Consider the following 20,813-nt stretch of genomic DNA (forward strand, 5'->3'; position numbering starts at 1 on the left):
ACTTGTTCTAGATGGTTGGTGAGAAGGAATAGTGGCAGAGTATCATAAGCATATTGAAAATGCCCTTGGTTCTATATATGCAGTGAGCAACAGTTAGAGAATCTCTGCACTAAATCATACAAAGTACCATAGAAGTACTCTTTTTTTGCGAAGTGGGAATGGATTATCTGTCCTGGGTTTGAGTGAGTGGCGGGGGTTTTTGGTAGCAGGGGAGGGGACTACAGCAGTGGCCCCCTGTGAGAAGCTTCTCAAAACTCCCCTGGCTCCAAGTTGGACCCTCCTTTGCACCAAGGTCGAGCCAATTAGTGACAGTGGCTGCACCTCTGTGATAACGCATTTAAGAAGGGGAACCTGGGAGGAGTTGTGGGAGTTGTGAGGAGGAGTTGCGAGGAGAACAGATGCAAACACCGAGGTCAGTGGAAAGAAGGAGGAGAAGGGGGGAGGTGTGCCAGAGCAGAGACCGCCCTGTATCCCATGGTGAAACGGCAGGGCTGCCCCCCCCACTGCCCATGGGGGTCTGTGGTGGAGCAGATGCTGACCTGCAGCCTGTGGAGGACCCCACACTGGGACAGGTGACTGCACCCAAAGAAGGCCAGGACCCCATGGGAAGAAGGCCCCGCTGTTGTAGTTCAGCCCTGGGAGGATTGCAACACGAGGGGGTGACCATAACCCACATGCCCATGTGAGTAACTGATGTCAGAGTTGGTTTGTGGAGGACTGTCTCCTGTGAGAGGGGGACCACGCTGGAAGAGGGGAGGAATGCCAGAAGTTCCTCCCCCCACCAAGGTGGAAGAAGCAGCAGGACTGACTGCACCCCCCATTCCCTGCCCCTGAGCTGCTGGGGGGAAGAAGGTAGAGATATTGGGAGCAAAACTGAGCCTGGGAAGAAGGGAGGGGCAGGGGAGGGAGTTTTCAGGATGTAGTAATGTTTCTCATGGCCCTACTCTGTTAAGTGTTGTTAGTGTCTGTATTAAATCTATGTTCTTTTTTCTTCCCCCGAGTCTGTCTTTTCACCGTGACAGTAATGGATGACGTATCCCTCCCTGTCTTTATCTTGATTCCTGAGCCTTTTGCTTTACTTTCTCCTTCCCAGCATGGGGCAGGGGGAATGGGGGAGTGAGCAACTGTGTGGTGTTCAGCTGCCCTCTGGGCTCAAACCAGGATATTCTCAAAGGGAGGGGTGGGGAGGAAGAGCCTTATGCTCTTTCTAGCTCTTCAGGCAAGTCAGCAAAGTTTTGATTATCAGTAGGATGTAGGGGTTTTTATCCCCAAGATGATGATAAATAAGTGAACCTTTTGGACCACAAATAGTTAAGAGTGATGAAGATTGAGACAGACATTTGAGAAGCTGTCCATCTGTGGTCTCCTTCATAAACTCTTCTTTAAAAGAAAGATTAGGTAATGAATCACAGTGCATGAGGTTATTGGTGACAAGGAATGTTTTTCTGAGCTGTAGATGCAGCACAGCTTTTTTTTTTAACGTCTCTTTGAAGCTAAAAACTCTCTTGGGACTAAAATAATTAAGAATTGAGGCTTTTATACTGTGATTATGGAAGATAGGAAGGAATCACGTCTTAGATCAAACTGAAGTACTGTCAAGTTCTGGTAACTGTGGAGTGCATTCCTACCATTGTTCCTTCCCAGCAATGAGTATGATAAATCCAAAGTACAAGCTTTGGCCTAACATTCCCTAAAAGCCATTTGAGTTAATGATGATGATGACGTGAGATTTCAGAGGAAAGGCTATGATGTCTGGTTCCAAAGCCATCTGCCATTGCGTTCATGGAAGGCAAATATCTGTCATTTTATCCAGAGAGTTGAATCAGAGTTCTCATGTAATGGAAGGGTTGCTAAATTTCAGAACAACATTGTTTTAGTGGAATTCCTTTATTGGAGAGAGACAAGTGCATTTTTTGGATTGTCTAATGTTATTTAATACTCCTCTTTGCAGCCTTTGCACTTGGCTTGGATTATTACTGTTGTAGAAAATACAAAATAAAATTGCATTGTATGCTTATATTCCAGAATGGTCTACACTGGTTCAAAGCAAACAGTACCAGTTTTCATGCTGAAAAACAGTACCTTTGAACAGGAGTAGTCCATTGCTCGTAAAATATGATTTAATATCTTTTCATAGTTCCTAGAGTTTTACCATACTAGCTTTTAATTAAAAGCAGGTAATGGGAGAGGAAAGACTCTGTATCCTATTGTCACAAAGAGTTTTTATTGAAGATGAGAACAACTCTTTTTTGACTTGACCTCTTTTGTGAAGTTTTGATTATTCCTTATAAAACTCTCAGACCCTCAAGAAACATGAATGATTTCCTATGCGTTTTTTTAACCATTTTTGTTTGTCTGTTTAAAATATATATTTTGGATTTCTATCTAAATTTCTCCATTTGTTATTAAAATTTGCTTGTAAGTGAACTCAGAACATGACCGAAAGTACTTTTTAAAGTTTCTTCTTAGGAAATACGTCTGCTCGGCTAACACATTCCTAAATACTTAGGTAAACTTACCATGTTAATCCATCCTACCTTCTTGGATGTTGACCAGTTTAAATCTGTTTTAATCAGGAAATTGCAGTCTCAAGAATAGTCAAGTCCTGTGAGTTTCATGAAAATTATTACTTGGATAGCTGAGAGAAATCCTCATGAGGGAAAAGATTTTGCCTTTCTGTGAGAGGTGGTTCCATACAGGTTTTGGCAGTTACCCTTGCTTTTTCTTACAGGTAGTTTGTGATGTACCTTTTAAGGGCTTTAGATGGGAAGCTTTTCCAGTTTCATATATAGAGGAGTTTTCAGTGAAACATTACAAAATTAGTCTTGACAAAAGGAAGTAACTTTCATTTCTGTGGTTAGAACATGGCATCGACAGGAGTTTGCTGAGGGGAAACTTAAGTGTTTGAGTTGTTTATAATTCTGGACATCCCTCTTATCTTTGTAGTAGTTATTGATAACAGTGTTGAAAGGAACGTAACAGCCTCTGCTTCAGAGTGTATGTCCATATTAAAGTGTGAAATAATGCATAACATTCTTTGAGTGATAAATCAGATCTGTTTTGTGCCTTTTAAAAAACACATTATTGGCTGTAGTGTTGGATGCGATTACATATATAGAAGACAAATCTGATCAAGAATAAGAGTCCCCCAAAAACTTAAGTTGTTAATCTTCTGGTGTTCCCTTTGCTACCATATCTCTAAGAAGTAAGACAATGATGGCACTTCATCTTACAGAATACTTATTTTGTAAGCTATGTGTTTCATACACCCTTTTTTTTTTTTTTTACTGCTCTCTATTTAACAATAAAGTGTGGGTTTTAGAGGCATTCATGCATGTGCCTCCGTCTGAGCTTTAATCTTTACTTACAAAGAGCAGGTTCAAAACATTACATATCAAATTGTTTGACATCAGAGAGAAATTCTGGATAGTAGGCCGACCCAAGATGATCATGAAGCAGTATTATGCAAGCAAATACGCATGGTTTGGGAAGTTGCAAAGTTCTGAACTTTGATCTGTAGACTCCAACAGATTGTACTGTGTAGCTTTAGATGTAGTGCAGTACAGTCTTTTACATCCATCTTCTTAACTGTAAAATATAGTTGCTTTGTCTATTAATTATTATTAAATAATTATGAAGCACCTTAGTAATTCTTTAATGTTAGTATCTGCTGAAACTTGTGCCTGGACTAACATGTTTATTAAGTAGAAAGAACAATTAAGAATTAAAACTGAAACAAATAATTTTCTCTTTATTTTCTTCTTCTTCCCCTTCTTCTTCCTACTTTTGTCAAAAACTTAGCTTTTGGAGATCTGAAAATCTTTCTCGTGACAGGGTGTGAAGTGTTTATTTTGATCTTTTCTTTAGGCTGGCAAATAAGCAGGACAGAGAAGGAGCTCTCTCAGAAGCAGATGTAATTGAGTCCTTATCTCTGGAAAAGCTTGTCAATGAACACAAGTGTCTATGTCAAATTGTAAGTATATTTTAAGGTGCTTCATTTTCTAATATATATATGTAAAGCTTGCAATAAGGTAGGAGATTGTGCCACGTAGAGAAAACTGAAACTAAAATCCTACAATCTCAGCAAAGATACAGTACATATATCTGTTCTGCAAACAGTTCTACTGTTCACCTTGATGTTCTGCTTTCTTTTAATCAACCAGTTTGTTAGTTAACTATTTGTGGGCTTTACTTTTATAATCTTTTTCTAATTGCAATAAGAAACATTTTAAAAAGTAATGAGAGTTATGCTGTTATTAACCAAAATTAGAAGGCAATTTTGCAAAACCATTCCAGCTGGTATTTGGGTTTTAAAAATTAAAAAAGACTTTTAATTCCCTCAGGAGCATTGCAAAATTCATAGGGTAATACATATTGCTATTATTTTCTCTAGAAAGTTGATTTATAGCAGGGCATAGCTATGTTCATTATGTCATGTCTCTTTGAGTGCTTTTCTTCAGTCAGTGGACTTTGTGCTCTGCATATGTAGGAATCACAGGAATAAAAATTGCAAGTTCACCTTTTTTTTCCACGGGACTTCTGTGACAAAAATATTTTCTTGCAAAGCATTATCAATATAAAAGACCAGAAAGATTCTAGTGTATTTTTCCGGTACTTCAGAATTACTTATTTTATGACATGTTCCAGTAAAATGCTCTTCTTGTTCTCCATTTATATCTTGGGCGTAATCAACAAAGAAACTAGATCACATACTCTTAAGGCATTTTAGCTGAAATCAGATGAGAGTCTTACATACTCAGATGGGCAGCTTCTTTATTAGGCTCATTAAAGGTAAACATGGTCCCAAGTTATTTCAATATGATGACTCATGGGGTGAATTTAAACAGGGGCATTATGAAACAAGTTTTAAATAAAATTAGGCAAGGACCAAAAAAACTTTTGTTTGTTCTTATTCTTTTAATTAGTTTTCTTCTGGATCTTTACATTTCCCCACAAAATATTAAAGCAGGTGGAAGGAGTCATTTGTCACACAGTGTCAGTGAGAATGACCCAAAAAAGAGGATTTTTAGTATGTCTGTATATTCTATATTTCTAAATTTCTCTATTTTACAACTGAACGACAGCAACAATAGCCTTGGTGCAAACCAAGAAGAAAATTGCCCCACTGCTGTCTATTGTTTTATCTTAGTTTTGTCAGAGAAAGAAGGTATTATTGCCTATATATCTTCTCCCTGATTAGGTTCTGCTAGAGAGTATTGTAGTGTTCCATAGTGAACAACAGTCATATCTGAACCTTAATTTAGACAAAGTAGGAATGTATTTAAATGCAAACTAGGTTTGGCACTCTGGGGGGACATAACAGGTCAGAATTATTTTTTTCTGTTGTAAATCGTACATACCATATCTGACTATGATGCCATTTAAATGCTTGTCAAATGAAGAGATAACAGAGAATTTTTTAGGTGTTGACATTGGAGAATTAGTCTTTTCTAATCTTCCTTCATTCATGAACACAAATACTGAACACAATCAGAATGAAATATCATTTTCTCATTGTCAAATACATAGCTGGATCTATTCAATTATTTTTCAGAGAACAGTTTAGAAGACCCATACAGTGCTCCAAAACATTCTGAAAAATAGTTCTGAGTAGATCTTGAGACATCATCTAGTCCTTTTCCATGTTCTAAGCTAGAATCAAGCCCATATCTCTTTTGTTCGAATTAAAGCCCATTATACATGTCCTCCTGACAATAAACATGAACAGCAAATTATTATTCTTCTGTTTGCAGTTATGCCTTAAGTTTTTGAAGGCTATTATATCTCCTTGAAGCTTTTTCATCTCAAGAGAACTACTCCTGTTGCTTCAATGTTTTCTTACCAGATGTGTTTTCATAATCAATTTTGTCTGATTTTTCTCACTCTACTCCTCTTGATTCCTTCCAGTCAATCCACTTCCTTGAATTGTTGCATCCAAGCTAGATAAAAGATTCCAAACTAATTTAGAAATGGGTTTTGCACCCATCTTCCAATAGATTTGCCTAGATCATGTTTCTCTTGCTTACTAGTGAGAATATCATGACAACAGTTTTACTCCAATCAAGATGCATAATATTTTACTTCATCCCTATCCACAGTACCTGTTTTGATCTAAAAAATTGAATTGGTTTGACAGTTTTCCTGACAAATTCACACTAGGGGATTTCTTTTATCCCCTAGGTGCTTATGAACAAGTTGAACATTTCTTTCATGAACTGAAGTGAAGCTGATTCTCTTGCACCTCATTTTTTCCATTTTACTAGATAATTATAACATGGACTTTTTATAAACCAGCAGCAAAACAGAACATGCATATTTGGGCTTGATAAATTATATTTCTATTTAGATGCACAGATATGGATGTGTATAGAAACAGATGTGTAAATATACATAGACATAGCTGTATATGTAACAGCTGTGTGTATATTTAACAGGTGTATATATGTCTAGAGACAGACATGTAAACATGTTTTTCTGTGCACTATTGTATTTTTTAAATGGGACTGGAAATAATGAAATTTGGTAGAACCAATGTGATTTGTATCTTGGCAAAAAAAGCACCTAAATTTATAGAATACCTAAATGCAAATTTATTTCTCATACTTCTCAGTGTTTTGCAAGCTCCACAGTAAACAGTAATTGTTTGGCTGATTTCTTGTTTTCAGTGAAGGAATGTGATCTGAACTGCAAAAAATTTTCCTTTCCTTCTCCTTATATTTACAGGAACCTTGCTCAGCTATCATGGGCTGTGGGAAGAAAATTGATAAATCAATAAAAAAGGGTTTATATTGGCTTCTACATATCATAGCAAAAGATTTTGATGCCTTAAATGAGCGCATCCAAAGAGACACTACAGAACAAAAAGCATATGAAGAACAAAAGAAACTAGAACGAGCTGAGAGAGTGAGAAGGATACGAGAAGAAAGGTATTCTCTCAGTAATTTTTTCTACCTCCCCTTCCTCCCTTTCTCTAAGATACCCGATTCACTCCTGTACAGAGACCTTACGGGAACAAGCTATCGAGGATTTAAAGCTTACAAGCCAAGAGTCTCCATATTAAAAGTGTGAACCTGAACGCTAGAGCCTTTGTTTAAGACCTACAAGTTTTTGCCTGGTTCATCCTCTTTATTTTATCCACTCTATGCTGGAAATGTACTGTGAATGAGAATTGCAAGGTAGTTGTCAAATAAATTTGGGCTTGCTAATATAACATCACAAGAGACTAACTTAAAAAATAAATCCTGTCATTCAATCTTAAGTTACCTTCAAGTGTGTTCTGAAATAAACTTTTATTAATTTAAGTTAGACTTTGTAACCCATATGTGAATGTCAAAGACTAGAGGTGAAACTTTATTCAACATTATGCTTAATAAGCTACAGGATATCCAGCAGGTGAGACATGGAGAGATTGAAGGTGATGCAGGGAGGGGAAGCAGGACAAGTGATTTATTGCTTCCCTTCAAAGCCCTTTATCATCAGTAGCCCACCATGCTTCCTATTAGAGACTGATATGAATCATTTTACTGGGACATTCTTAAAAAATTTGTTGAGCACCCCTGTCCCCCCATCTGTCCTATATATGCAGAGATTTGAGAGTCTTAGTTACTGTGAGAAGTAACTGTGAAGCTACTGTGAAGTGTCTTGGCTTGTACTCTTGCTGATTTGCTTTACTTCAAGTAAATTACTTAAGCACATTTTAAACACCTGGAATTTGATATGGTCTTCGTACATATTTCACAAACATAAAAAAATTCATATGCTGTTAGCCTGCCAGATGTCTCTGCTTAGACAAAACCCTCTGACCATTGGATTGCGTTGGGTTTACGCCATGTTGAGAGGTGTAGGGAGGAGGACTGACCTTGAAACATGTCTCAAAGAGATTCTCTGATGATATGGGCATTTTCCATATATTCTGTTCCTGCTCAGTGATCTTGATTGATTGTTCACTGGGAGAATTGGTTGGGTCTGAATTGGTTTAAAGGGTTAAAAGTTTTGCTAAACTTCTTGTGTCTTAGAGGAAAGCTAACTAATAACTTCTGCTGGTTTCGTCTGTAGCTGAGGGCTTGTCTCAGACATAAGAGATGGCATTAGCTCTCATTTTGCTGTTTTGCATCAAATTGCTTTCTTACTGTAAGAAATAGGTTAATCTTGATTCAAGTGCAATTCTATTTCATTCTGTCCTTTAATAATTCCCCAGGCTGCTTTTTGTTCAGATTTGCTTCCTGGAATGTTTTTTAAAAAGTGCATTTCCTCTACAATATGTTAGTAGCAATTGCCTTGTTCCAAATGGAAAACCAGAGAGAGAGGTAGTGCCAGTAAGTTTTAACATAGCACTGGCCATTCCTTCCAAGTAGCATGGTTTCCCAGGTAGATCGGTGACCTCTTTTTCATTTCCATCTGTGCCTCTGAACAACGGGGTTACTTCCTCTCCCCATACTTGCAACTGTAAAGTAGGTGAAACAGTGACTTCCTATGCACAAGTACCATCAGATTGATTGATGAAAAGTATGTGACTTTATTAAAGACATATTATTTAATACATAGTAATTTAATATTTCTTACAGAGAGGTCTGGTACATAAAAAATAACTAGTGCTGGTGCCACAAGAGTATACTGAGCATTATGTGTCTTTCTGAACTTTTCTGAGTCTAGTTAAAGCAAATATGATTCCCTAACTGTTCTGTATAAACTGAACAGTCTGGTACTGGTTCTCCCTTATGTATATTGAGAAGAATCTACAACTGTGAGAAATGGAGGTGTACTAAAAACAGAAGAATAGGTTTTAGCTAGTCTGGTTTCCCACCACATAGATTCTTATTTTTTTAAAAAAATGATTGAATAGCTTGAAACAATTGTTATAAAAGATTACCAGTGTGAAAATTTCAGCATGAAAATTTCAGCATACTGTTGAACAATCAAAACCTTCCAGTTACAGATGTATTCTGTCACATATTCTGTCCTCAGAAACTGCTCCTACTTCCTGAAGTGCTGATTGAACATTCTGGCACATAGCAGCATGTGTTTCTACCTCTGCCATAACATAAACTTGTGCTTTATTGATGTTAGCCTGTCAATGTGATTTCTGTAGAATGTTTTTCAAAATACTGAAGCATATTGTAAAAATCAGCTGGCATAAATTGGAGGATAAGTTAGATGACCTGATAAGTGTTCTCTATTATGTAAAATTCATGGCTTGGCTTCTTCATAATTCTTTGTTCATCATCTCTGTTTCTCACCCCCCCAAAAAACACCAAAACACCGAACCCCAAAAACATTAAAACAACAACATCATAAACCCAACAACAACAACAAAGGGAAAGAGAAGAAGGAAGAAGTGTACCCGATGAGGAAGACCCTGAGCCTGGGAACTCTGTAAACCCCTTCCAGCCTATATCTGCTGTAATTTCTGAGGTATGAGAATATGTGGAAATCTGGATCGGTTTAGACCTACCACTAACAAATGTCTGCGAGGTAATGAGAAAAATGGTTCATTTCAAAGAATTGTTCTAAGTCTGTATGCACAGCATTATTTTATTTATTTTTTTTTAATCTTGGCAGTCTTGGTTTTTGTGCATTGAAACAATGCTTTCATGTTAAGAAAATCCCCTATTGTGATTTGGGGACAAAAAGCTTTGTAGGCACAGTAAAATAAAGGTATTATAAACAGATGACTGAACACATTTCCTAATTAAACTACTGGATATTCAGGAGTGGAAAACATTCAAGGTGTATTAGTTTCTTGCAAAATATTTTAGTAATGTAGTGAGTCTTACAAAATCTCCTCGACTGCTTCAACTTTCTGAGCGTAACTGTTTTCTGTTGCAAACAGAGACAACTGAAAAGTTTTCTTAGCTTTGACATATGAAAAGCATATTAATATAAAAAGTTTCCTTAACCAGTGTTTCTGAGTTCAGGCAGTTCTTATTTATTGTACCATATTTTTTTATTCAGTTGACTTGAGATAACATAATCTCAAGAAACATGTAAACTCTCAGAGACTTTTCCAGTAAGTAATTCAAACATTGCTTGTCTCCAGGACAAAAGCACCTATATCCATGTATCTTGTAAAGTCATCCACATGCACAGTAATACACTTTATAAAACATACAGAGTAAGAAGAGAAGGGTATAGCTGCGAGTAGTGCAGGTGATTTAGTGATATAGAACCTGTAAAATAGCCTATCACTGAGTCAGTATGACACAACTGGTATTTGTCCAACTCATGGTAGCACTTTCTGGATACTTAAGCTCTGTGCATGTGTACTTTGTTTTAAGTAAAACATCAAAAAAATTAAAAAATAGATAATTGAAGAGGAAGAAATTCGGAGTTTTCTAACCTTTTGCGCAGGACTGTTGATGTTGTTTATATAGCTAATTTTTTTTGTCATATGACCAAAACAAAAGCAAGAAAACAGGTTATAAACCTAAAGATCATTTCTTTTGCTGTTAAACCTTTTTTTCAATTTTTTTTTTTTATTTTTTTTTCCTTCCTGTGGACAGGATATTGGAAATTTAATTTCTTCATGAAAATATTTTCTATGCTAATTGTGGGGCAGAAAAATATTTTAGGAATACTTTGATTTTTAAAGTAACCTCCCTGTCTTATTAGTCACTTTACATCATTAGACATTGTTTAAAAAAATTATCTCTGTTAGAATGAAAAACAAATGGAAAAGAAGCGGCAAAGACTGGAGACTGAAAAGGCTACAATTGTCTTGAAATCGCAAACAGAGCAGGAACAAATGGACGCCCAGCGGTTGTCAAGTAGCAGTAGCCAAAACACAAATGACAGTAGACTAGAAACTTGCAATTCTACAACTACACAGCTTTTGCAGCATGAAGAAGAGAATGAGCAGCAAGCCTCAGAATCCCTTGACTCAGGTAAAACTGCTTCCTTTTAATGTGTCATTTAATGTTATTTTTCACATAGTTTCTCCCTCTGTCTATTATTTTTCATGATACCACACATCAATTTAATCTATTGAAAACATAAAAATGCACCATTAGGTTATTGTGTTGGAAAATCTGCTTCAAAAAAAAGTGCATTTGTTGGTGTGACTGACACTGTAGCTCAAACTAGGTTTGTTTTTATCATAATCAGATATGTGGCCCACTTTCCATCAGTACCAAACTAAGTTGAATTTCTTTATTAAAACATAGAGTTTGCATATATTTTATGCTTACAGTTTATTTTCTATAGCAAAATTTGTGTAAATTTTACATTTCATATAATTTTGTGTATAAGTTTGGACTGAAAATGCTGATGTATGTCAGCCCAACAATTGTATTAGAGGTTGATCTAAAATATTCTCTGAATGTAACTATATGATAGGTAATGCTTTATTTCTGTTTGGTATAGACAACAGTAAGAAAAAAAATAAAAAACCTAAATTAAAAAGAGGCCACAGAGTAGAACCTGTTAATGCAGAGGACACTATTCCCAAAAATCCTACACCACCACCAGCTCTTCCACCTGGTAAGTGTACTAACAAACAATAATCGATGTCTCAATTTGTGGTTATTAATCCTTTAAAATATTAATTTGTGAATGATGAAACTGAAATGGTCTTCATACAGAGATATGCTACTAAACTCTATACTCTAGGAAATCTTTGATGCAGTTTCCCACTTCATGGTATGAACTTTCAGCAGTATTAATTTGATCTATTCCATGAGGGAATCATTATTCACAATATATTACATACTTTTGGCATTTCTAAATCCTTTGATTTCTTCCAAAGAGAACTGGCTTCCGTACATTTCATCAGATTCAAGTGCCGTCGTGGCATGTTTTGACTGTCTTTGTTTTCCTTTAGTTGGCTGGGGAACTCCCAAACTTAATAGACTTCGAAAACTTGAGCCTCTTGGTGAAACACATCATGCTGGTAATTGAAAATATTTTGGGTTTTGTACTTTTTTTAAAGCATTCTGCACTGTTCATTCACTTCTACATTCATTTCAGTCTTCATCTTTTTTTTTTTTAATTTCTTAATGCCAGTTTTCACTGACCAAAAGCTAACCCTTTGCTTAGTAGAAAGCATCTTTTTGATTTTTCAAGTCTTACTTCTTTTTTTACCAAAGAAAAAAAGGTCTCTCAGATTCCCTTACAAAGTTTAAAGTGGCACGGGATATCATAAGCTATTAATGATGTGAAATTAGTTGCACAGCAGCATACACCTAAATATTATAATGTGCCATATAACAAAGAGTAACTAGACCGGTTACTTTAAGAGTCCAAACACACACTGCATTCAACATGAAAGTTTCAGAGTATATTTCCATTGTCCATATGTAGACAGTTCATCATTATCTGATGCAATGGGGACAGGAGTTGGCTTACCTGGGTACTGAAAGAAGTCTGAGGTACTCAGCAGAGAGGATACTGCAGAAAGCCTTAAGCAGGACTGCAGAGATCCAGCAGGGTTTATTAATTTGGCATCCATAGTGGCTCTTCCACACCCGGGCTGGTTCTGCATTAAGCTGCCTGTTTGTTTCCACACTGATCTGGTGATCTGATCTGGAAGTGCTAATTGCTTCAAAATACTGAACCCAAATGGGCCCCATGTATTTCTGTAGTTCTGTGAACCACAGCCCACGTCCACATGGATTTGCTATATGCAAGCTGACTCCTTGTGTTGCCTCTTGAGATAGTCTAAAATTTCTTCTACCCACTGCTACTCTTTCCATATGGTTTTAAAAGCATAGTCTGTAAGATTTTTGCCATTGATTTGGGGGTGTTTTCTTGTGAGAAAGAAATCTAAAGCCATGTGGTTACTTCTGAATTAAATGCATTATGTTAGCAACTCCAAATGAAGGACTGCAATCCCAGCTATGATGGGAGGTGCTGGAGTCCCCATCCCTGGATGTTTAAGAGTCGGGTCGACATAGCGCTGAGGGATATGGTGTAGTTGGGAACTGTTAATGTTGGGTTGATGGTTGGACTGGATGATCTTCAAGGTCTTTTCCAACCTAGACAATTCTGTGATTCTGTGATAAATTTGATTGCGGAAGTAGTGAGACTTGCAACTGAAAACTAGATTATTGGTCTGCAAGGAGAGGTGTCAGTGATAAAGCTTGAGATCTGCTGCTTTGCCTGAAGAGCCAGTGTCCCTGGAAGTTCACAAACTGAAAGGAAAAATAAGTTTAATAACTGGAAATGTCAAGGTGTTAGTAGGCAGGCTTTTGATTTCTCTCTTCAATTATGACTATTTTCTATTTTTGGAAGACCATGGAAGATTGTTTTCATATGCTCATGCATCTTTTTCTCAGTTTGAGATGATAATTTATTCATTTTCTTACATTTTTATTTTCCAAATTTTGAAAAGCCAAGTGAATGTGGAGACATCTGGAGTAATATGAGAGGAGGATAACCACACTAAAGCAGTGGGAACACTTACAATACAAATTGAACAAAGAGAACATTAATTGAGGAACTTAGAGGGAAAGGAGCTCAGTGTGTCTGTAGTGATCCTTGAGCCTAACCCTGACTTGAATTGATTGTACTACTACCACATAGTACAGCACCATGTGGACATACCTGCTGAAGTTCTGAAGCAACAGAACATGGAGCTTCTCTGCCAAAGAATCAGAAGATGCCAAAAGGGGAATTAAGATCTCTAAAACCTAGATATTTATTTTTCACAGGAGCGTAATTCATGTGCATAAAATGTAATTTGTAGTCTTAATTATAAAACCATCTTGCTCTTTTTTTTAAAGGCATATAGAAAGAAGGCGGCAAGAAAGAAAAGCCAGATGAAGAGGTAGGGAGGGGAAGAAAGGGAAGAGGTGGTACTTAATTTTTAACTCTGCCTAAGGGAGGTGTTGTGTTTTGTAGCAAGAGCGTGGGTGGGACAAAGAGATAAAAAATGCTTAAGCTACGTTCCCTACACACAGGTGTGTGAGTTAGTAGCCTAAGATCTGTGTTAATTTATTCCATTTGTAAAATAAGGATAATAATTATTTTGGAATCTAATGATGGAAAAGATGTTGGTAGGGGAATGACCTCTTGACCAGAGGTGTAACCATTTTGATCAGAGGAAACTTGGAGTGCTTAGAACTTTGCAGCTGAATCCAAGACATTACCCGATCTTTGCTGAGATTTGTTTTTTTCAGGAATTTTCAGACACTCACAAGATTCACACAGATACAGAAAATCCTGAGAAAGCAAGAAAACATCTATTAGGAAAGCATTATTTGTAAATGAAAAAAGCTCTTCAGCTGCATGGTCCAGCATTGTCAAATATTTAGTTAGGACCTGATAATCAAGGAATGTCAATTACTTACTTTACTTAAAGCAGATGGTTTTTTACTCATACCATTTGAGAGCCATAGAATCATTTAGGTTGGAAAGGTCCCTTAAGTTCAGCTGTTAACCTAACACTACCAAGTCCATCTTGCACTGATTTTAGCTTGCCATCTGTCTTTCCCCATTTTCTGTCACACAACAGTGTTTTTCAATGTCTTTTTACATATTTTGCAGATGGAGAACCTGCTCCTGCTTGGAAACTCATTCGAGTTTTCCTAAGACCAGTGGAGCCTACCTTTGATCCATTTCTTTAGAATATTCCCTGAACTGCATCTTTCTGAAAACCAACTTCTTTTTGACTGTCCCTTCAGCACAGAAATAAATCCAGTTTGATCTTTATTTTTTTTCCCCAAAATTCACTGCAAAGCTGGTTTTAAAAGTTTTTCAGGCATTCAACCTTTGTGAAATAAAAAGACCTGGTTTCCTTTTTGCTTTCATGATTAATTTATATAAATGGCATGAAGGCACAATTTGCAGGGAAAGCTTGAAGTATTTTTTTATTTCCTTTAGCTGGGACTTTAAGGCTTCCTTTTTTGTGGGTTTTTGGATTCTCTGAAGTGCACTGTTTTCTACAGCAACACTGCGTTCTGTTGAACAATTTGCTTTGACAAATGGTTATTGGCCAAGTGGCTGAAAAGTCTTTGTATATGGGACAAATGAGCACCTACCTTCATGTAGACCAGACTGAAAAAACTCAATTCTAGTAGGATGCCCAGTAGATGCTTTTGTCAGAACTCCAGGTAAAATTGTTACTGTCCATAAAAGCAAGGAACAAAAAAAGTATTTAATGTTCTGCTTTTATAGCTCCTCAGTGTAAGTCAAGCCCCTTAAACTTCAAAACAGATAGGACTTTTTGTAATGTTGTTTTCTTCTAGTCCATGGAAAAACACAGGAACAGGTGTTTTTCAGTATTCCCATGCATTCTACTACAGGTCTTTGTCAGTTAGGATAGCACTTACTCCTTTGGTTTTGTCTTAAAAATTATTTTTTTTTAAAGTGTCACAGACCTTCCTGCTGAAATATATAAAATTAGTGTAGTGTGAGGTTGAAACAACCTCCAAAGGTCTGGTTTGTAATGCTAGGTGTTCTCAGAGACATAAATCTGTGTTAATGATTTAATGTGCAAACTGGAAAATTAAAAGTGTTGGTGAGCAGACTATTTAGTATATATATTGAGTCATTCTTGTGATCATTTTTGCACACAACATTACATTGGATGTTTAGGCAGAGTTAACAGGCAGTAGAGTCAATTATATAAATCTTTAATTATACACTTATTTTCACTAAAGACTGCAATTTTTCCAGTCATGCTAATGATTCTAGCACAACACTAGGTAATGAGTGTCTATTTATGGTCACTGGAGGATATATTAGCAAGAACAATAAACACCTCTCATTATAGGAGGTAAAATTGCCTTCCAGTCCTAAAGTCATCTGCCAGACCTCAAGAAACGGACTAATAAAAACATCCATTGTACAGGTTTTCATTTACCCTATAATCATTGGTTGCAGTTTTGTTGCTTTTCACATGCTGCTGTAACACTGGATTAGCTCTATTAAAATCAAAATACTTACAACAATAATTTAAAAGTGTTATTTTACTGATTAAATGTAAAGATAAGTAAAACCTTGATCCTACAGGCATGCACACATATTCTTAGAGTAATATAATCCAACTTGCTTGCTTTTGTTAATTTTAGCTCAGGAATGCAATTTATAACACAAGTTATTGCATATGTAGAACAAGTGGAATATATTTTTCTTGGAAAATTATGGTTTATTAAAGCTGGAATTTGTGTTGGCAGGCCATCAAGGCTTTGGTGCGGCAGAGGTTGTCTGTATAAACAAAATTGAGATTTGAATGCCTCAAAAAGCTGCTTTTATTTTTTCTTATTTCTACCTGTTTTCCTCTTACCATCTTTCATGACATTATTTTGCTTGTGAAATGCTTTGCATGTACCAGTCTGCATGGGTTTTTTTCTTTTATATCAATTACAAATGTTTGAGAATACTTGTTATTCTCTTCTGGTGTGCTTAATAACTTTGTCTTGAAAAATTTTACTATTTTAAACTCCATTATTGACAAAAGGAAATGTTGCCGTTTTATCTAAAAATTCTTAACAGAATACTTTCTTTTAAAAAGTTAGTATGGCTTTCAAGATAGATGCCATGCATAAATGGTCCCAAAATTTTGGATGTTGCATAGCGTTACTGTCACTTAAAACTTTATTGCAAGGCAGACTCGACTACAGTGACATTCAAATTTTAATACTTCATTTTTTCAGTTGCCATTTGTACACTCTGGATGTATCATTTCCTTTTTTAGGGATGTTTACAGATCACCTTTGGGCTTGATCTTGCAAATGCTGATGCATGTATAACAAAATGTAATTAAACCCTCTTTTGGCCAATACACCTCCAGACACTAATTAGCACTATGTCTGAAAGTTGCTTGTAGGAATTAGCTCTAAACCTGTAGGCTACCTAGCTTTCATTAAGGAAGCAAGAATTTACATCATTTAAACATCCTTTAAGCAAGGGAGATGGTAAATGACAGATTAATGTGTTTTTCTTCTCTGGCATTTCTTATACAGATTTCTATGGAAAGCCTCTGCCACCGCTGACTATACGCCAAAGACCCAACAGTGATACCCATGATGTCATTGCTTAACTGGATCACAAACAGCATTTAAAAGAACATAATCAAAAAATTGTATCAGAAACATGTTTTGCCCTTGAAGGAAAATTTTTTAAAAGACACTCTTATCAGCTTGTTGCAAAATAAATTGGTGACAATTAAACATGGAGTTTATTCTATCATACTTAGATTGGAATTTGTCATTTACTTTTCACATCACCAGCTCTTCTTCAGGATTTAGCATCAAATCAAGAAAGGTCTATGAGTCCATGGATGCTCATATGAACATGGTATTGAATATTTATTGGGTTTACTTGTGAAAATACATAGCTGTAAACCTGAAGAAAAATACCTTCAAGATCACATAATACTGGATTTTACATTTTCACCAAGACCCTTCTCCAGGTGCTGCGCAGTGGTTGGTATTTTTGCAGCTAATAAATGATTCTAAAGCATTTTGTAAGATTAATGTATGATAGGGTGAATATAGGAATGTTATGCAACAAATATTGAGTATATTTTTCTAACTTTTTATAAAATTATTTGAAAGTTTGAGTGGACACGCATACCTGTTACCAATAAAATGATACCTACAAAGCATTAGAAAGCTGATAGTCAAATGCATACAAATACAGGATGTTTGACTCTTACATTTCTCTTAGAGTAGCAATACCTCTTATTAGGGATTACATTACCAGATGCATATTTCATGTTTCTGGCAGTCTGAAGGGGGGGGAAGGTAGAAAGGAAAGTTTAAGATAAATGCATTTTATACAAGATTAATGCTATTGTAATTGTCTGAAAGTTTTCTTATGTGTTCTTTCCTTTGTTTTGTTAAGTGAGTTTGGCATAGGTAATAAATTCAGTTGAAAAAGTAAAGCTGAATATTGTATTGTCTGCTACAACGTGCAAGCAAATTGCACATAGTGAGTGGAAGTTTTGCACTAATTCAGTCATCAATTTTGATGGAAAACTGAATCAACCAGTATGTGGATTAAGCTCCAGCAGTTTTTAATCTCGATAATACTAAAATACCATCTTGAAAACTAAAGAAACCCCAGGTTTTTAAGGACTTATATAATACTTCCATGTAATGTGTTAATTTTACATTTTAAAAAATCACATACAAGTGATACACAAACAACAAGGGTTACAATTGGATATATTCCTATGTAAATGTTTTTCCTCTTACTTTGGAGACAGCCATTGGTTTATTGTATAAAAAGGTATGTCATTATGCCACTTAGTTACAGCAAGGATAAAACCCCCATTCAAAGTTTTTTTTGAAGCAGCAGAACTTGGTGATTTTCTATTACGGCCTCAGTCTTCCATAACATGGTATTACCAAATGATTTTAGTAGATGTTAAAACAATGCAATGTCTATATTCAGCACTTTGACATTAGAAATCTTTGCCATATATCCCTTACAGCAATGAGTTGCACAAATAAACTTCTACCATATTAATCAAAATAAAATTATTAATTAATATTTTTAAAAGAGTATTTTTAAGTGGGGAAAAAAATAATCAGTCTTAAGAATATTACATTTGGAATGTGTGGAGAGGAATATTCCAAGTTTGCTAGTTTAGTGTAAGGATGAAACAATTTGTACGTGACTGTCAGCATGAGAGTTGTATTCTAATAGTGTCACACGGTTCAGTTTGATTATTCTCAGGATTTAAGTCGTTTTCACTTCAAACAAACACAATATTAAGTAGAGGGGGAGTTGCATAAAAGTTTGTGTGCAAACTCGATCTTTCTATCTTTAGCTATGTTACCACTTAACTTTTTTGGCTTAAAGGCTCTACTTTCACAGGTGTTTGGTTTGGGTTTTTTTTTTTTTTACAACTTCAGTTTCTAGAAATGTATTACCCTTTTATTTTAACACTTATCTAAAATAAATTAATGGAAATCTTTGTTAAAAATAAAGCTAAATACTGCTGTGGTAACAAAATTTGAGAAACTGAAATGTATGTTGATACTTACATGTGAAGTGTGTGCTATGCGTGTTGTGTGTGTGGACACATGTATCAGTTTTGTTTCTGCTTTTAAAATAAATTTTACCAATATGTGACCAAAGTACTCAAAAATGTTTCATACAGTTTTGTTTATTAATATGCTCTGTAATTATTCTACAGTAGTTTTTTCAGTAATTTACACTACCTTGACTTTTTATGTGCTCAAGATGACATTTATGTATAGAGTAAAAGTAATGCACGGTATCAACGTTTCCCATATTATCAAAAATTTACAATTTTTCATAAGCAAGTGTAGTCATAAATGTTTAATGGCTGCAAGCCTCATTTACCTTGCTAAAATGTATAAAATAGAGACCTCATAGATGGAATCTTTGCATATTTTTACAACTGCAATGTGGTCAAATTTAGAATATATTGAGAGATTGGCACTAAGTTATGTGTATATATATACATATAAAGTGCTTTGATAGTGCACTTAATATTTGAGAGGTAATAAGTTGCACAGTTGTAAGTTGAGAGGTAATTATTGCACAAATTAGAAGGTTCTGTCAGGTTCCGATGCTCTTTGCTGTCAGTAACATCACTCAAAATGTGTCTGCATTCAGCTAAGAGTATTTGTAATTAAATACATGAGTGGTAAGAACACAGAAATGTGCTACATAAGCAGAATATTTTGCATTATCTGTGCACAATATTTTAAATACATTTTAGACAAAATATTTTAAAGGTAAGTCAAATGTATCTTCTAAGATAAGGAATAGTAACTTTCATGAGGTGAATTAATGTAAAAGCCAATAAGTGCTTCAAAATAGGTCATTCTCATTGTTGTCTTCCTTTTTAGCCAAAACCTGAAATCCACAGAAGGACCTTAGAGATTTAGAGGTTTTAAATAGAATATAATAGCTATAATTCTATTATTAAAAGTACATATATTTGATATCCATTAGGTTTAGTTTCACGTCTGTGACATGACCTCTCCGTGTAAGTAATGCACAGTGAGGGGAACTCATATTGAAGTGAGACGAAAGCACTGTGATTTTAGAGGAAGCTATTTGATAATCTTGTGAGTTTTCTATTTCAATTCCACAGTCCTGATGGAGAATTAGAAAGCTTTAAAAGAAGCACTCCAATAGACAGCTGATGCCTGCTTTCTAATGGCCCTCTTGTGAGCCCTGGTTGCGAGGATCGAGATGGAAGCAGCCAGGCACCCGCAGAGAGGCCTGCGAGGCAAGTGTAACTGGCAATCCTCGAGCACATCCATCACACCGCTGGCTGCCAGTGGGGCCGCGGAAGCCCCTGTGCAACAGGCTCTCAGCCCATGCTCTCTCTCACTTTCTGGGCTGTGAATGCTGTGTGAGCTTTATAAAGAAGGGCTGTGGTGATTATCCTTTCCTTGAAACTCACAGAACCGTAACTCTATCCTCTGGAGGCCTACCTGTCACTTAAAAATGGATTTCTCAGTTTTGCTATTTTAGATTACTTTTAAAATAAAGTTGCCAGGAGTGGTCTCACAACAATTTTTTTTCTCCAGCAGAAACCAGTGTATTTCCTGAGAACTGTTGTTTTTGATATAATGGTGTCACATTAGAAAAGATTGATGGAACAGTAACAAAGCAAGAAGGGTAGGCTTTTTTTTTTTATTTCTTTAAATAACATTCGAACAGTATTTTCCACTAAGATACTCTAGTATTTTAGTTGAAAGCTTAGTATTGTAACTTCAGGGTGCTAGCCACTAACTTTGCCATGCTGTCTGTTAGCTTCCTAGCTTCTGGAATTCATTCAACAAAGTTTTTTACTATTTTGAATAGAACATACCCCATAGTATTTCAATAGATGCATCTGTAAATGGAGTGAGGAATTATATTTTAAAAGTAAGTGTAATTTAAGACAA

General features: G+C 35.9%; 1 protein-coding gene across 6 annotated transcripts in view; it reads left to right on the forward strand.

Annotated features, from left to right (window-relative positions):
• ARL13B (ARF like GTPase 13B) overlaps positions 1-19,033 on the forward strand; it is a 54,276-nt gene extending 35,243 nt beyond the window's left edge. For 2 of the 6 annotated variants that reach the window (XM_074856912.1, XM_074856923.1), the window contains 7 exons: positions 3,868-3,973; positions 6,724-6,926; positions 9,315-9,411; positions 10,655-10,880; positions 11,359-11,475; positions 11,816-11,884; positions 16,899-19,033. In XM_074856912.1, the coding sequence (XP_074713013.1) occupies positions 3,868-3,973; positions 6,724-6,926; positions 9,315-9,411; positions 10,655-10,880; positions 11,359-11,475; positions 11,816-11,884; positions 16,899-16,975 (895 nt within the window). In that variant the 3' untranslated portion in view covers positions 16,976-19,033. Of the gene's footprint in view, positions 1-3,867; positions 3,974-6,723; positions 6,927-9,314; positions 9,412-10,654; positions 10,881-11,358; positions 11,476-11,815; positions 11,885-13,715; positions 13,760-16,898 lie in introns of all 6 variants that reach the window. The other 4 variants (XM_074856918.1, XM_074856935.1, XM_074856919.1 and 1 more) reach the window with 4 other exon arrangements.
• The last annotated feature ends 1,780 nt before the right edge of the window (positions 19,034-20,813 follow it).

The sequence above is a fragment of the Strix uralensis genome, chromosome 2 (assembly GCF_047716275.1).
Source record: "Strix uralensis isolate ZFMK-TIS-50842 chromosome 2, bStrUra1, whole genome shotgun sequence".
Classification (NCBI taxonomy): Eukaryota; Metazoa; Chordata; class Aves; order Strigiformes; family Strigidae; genus Strix; species Strix uralensis.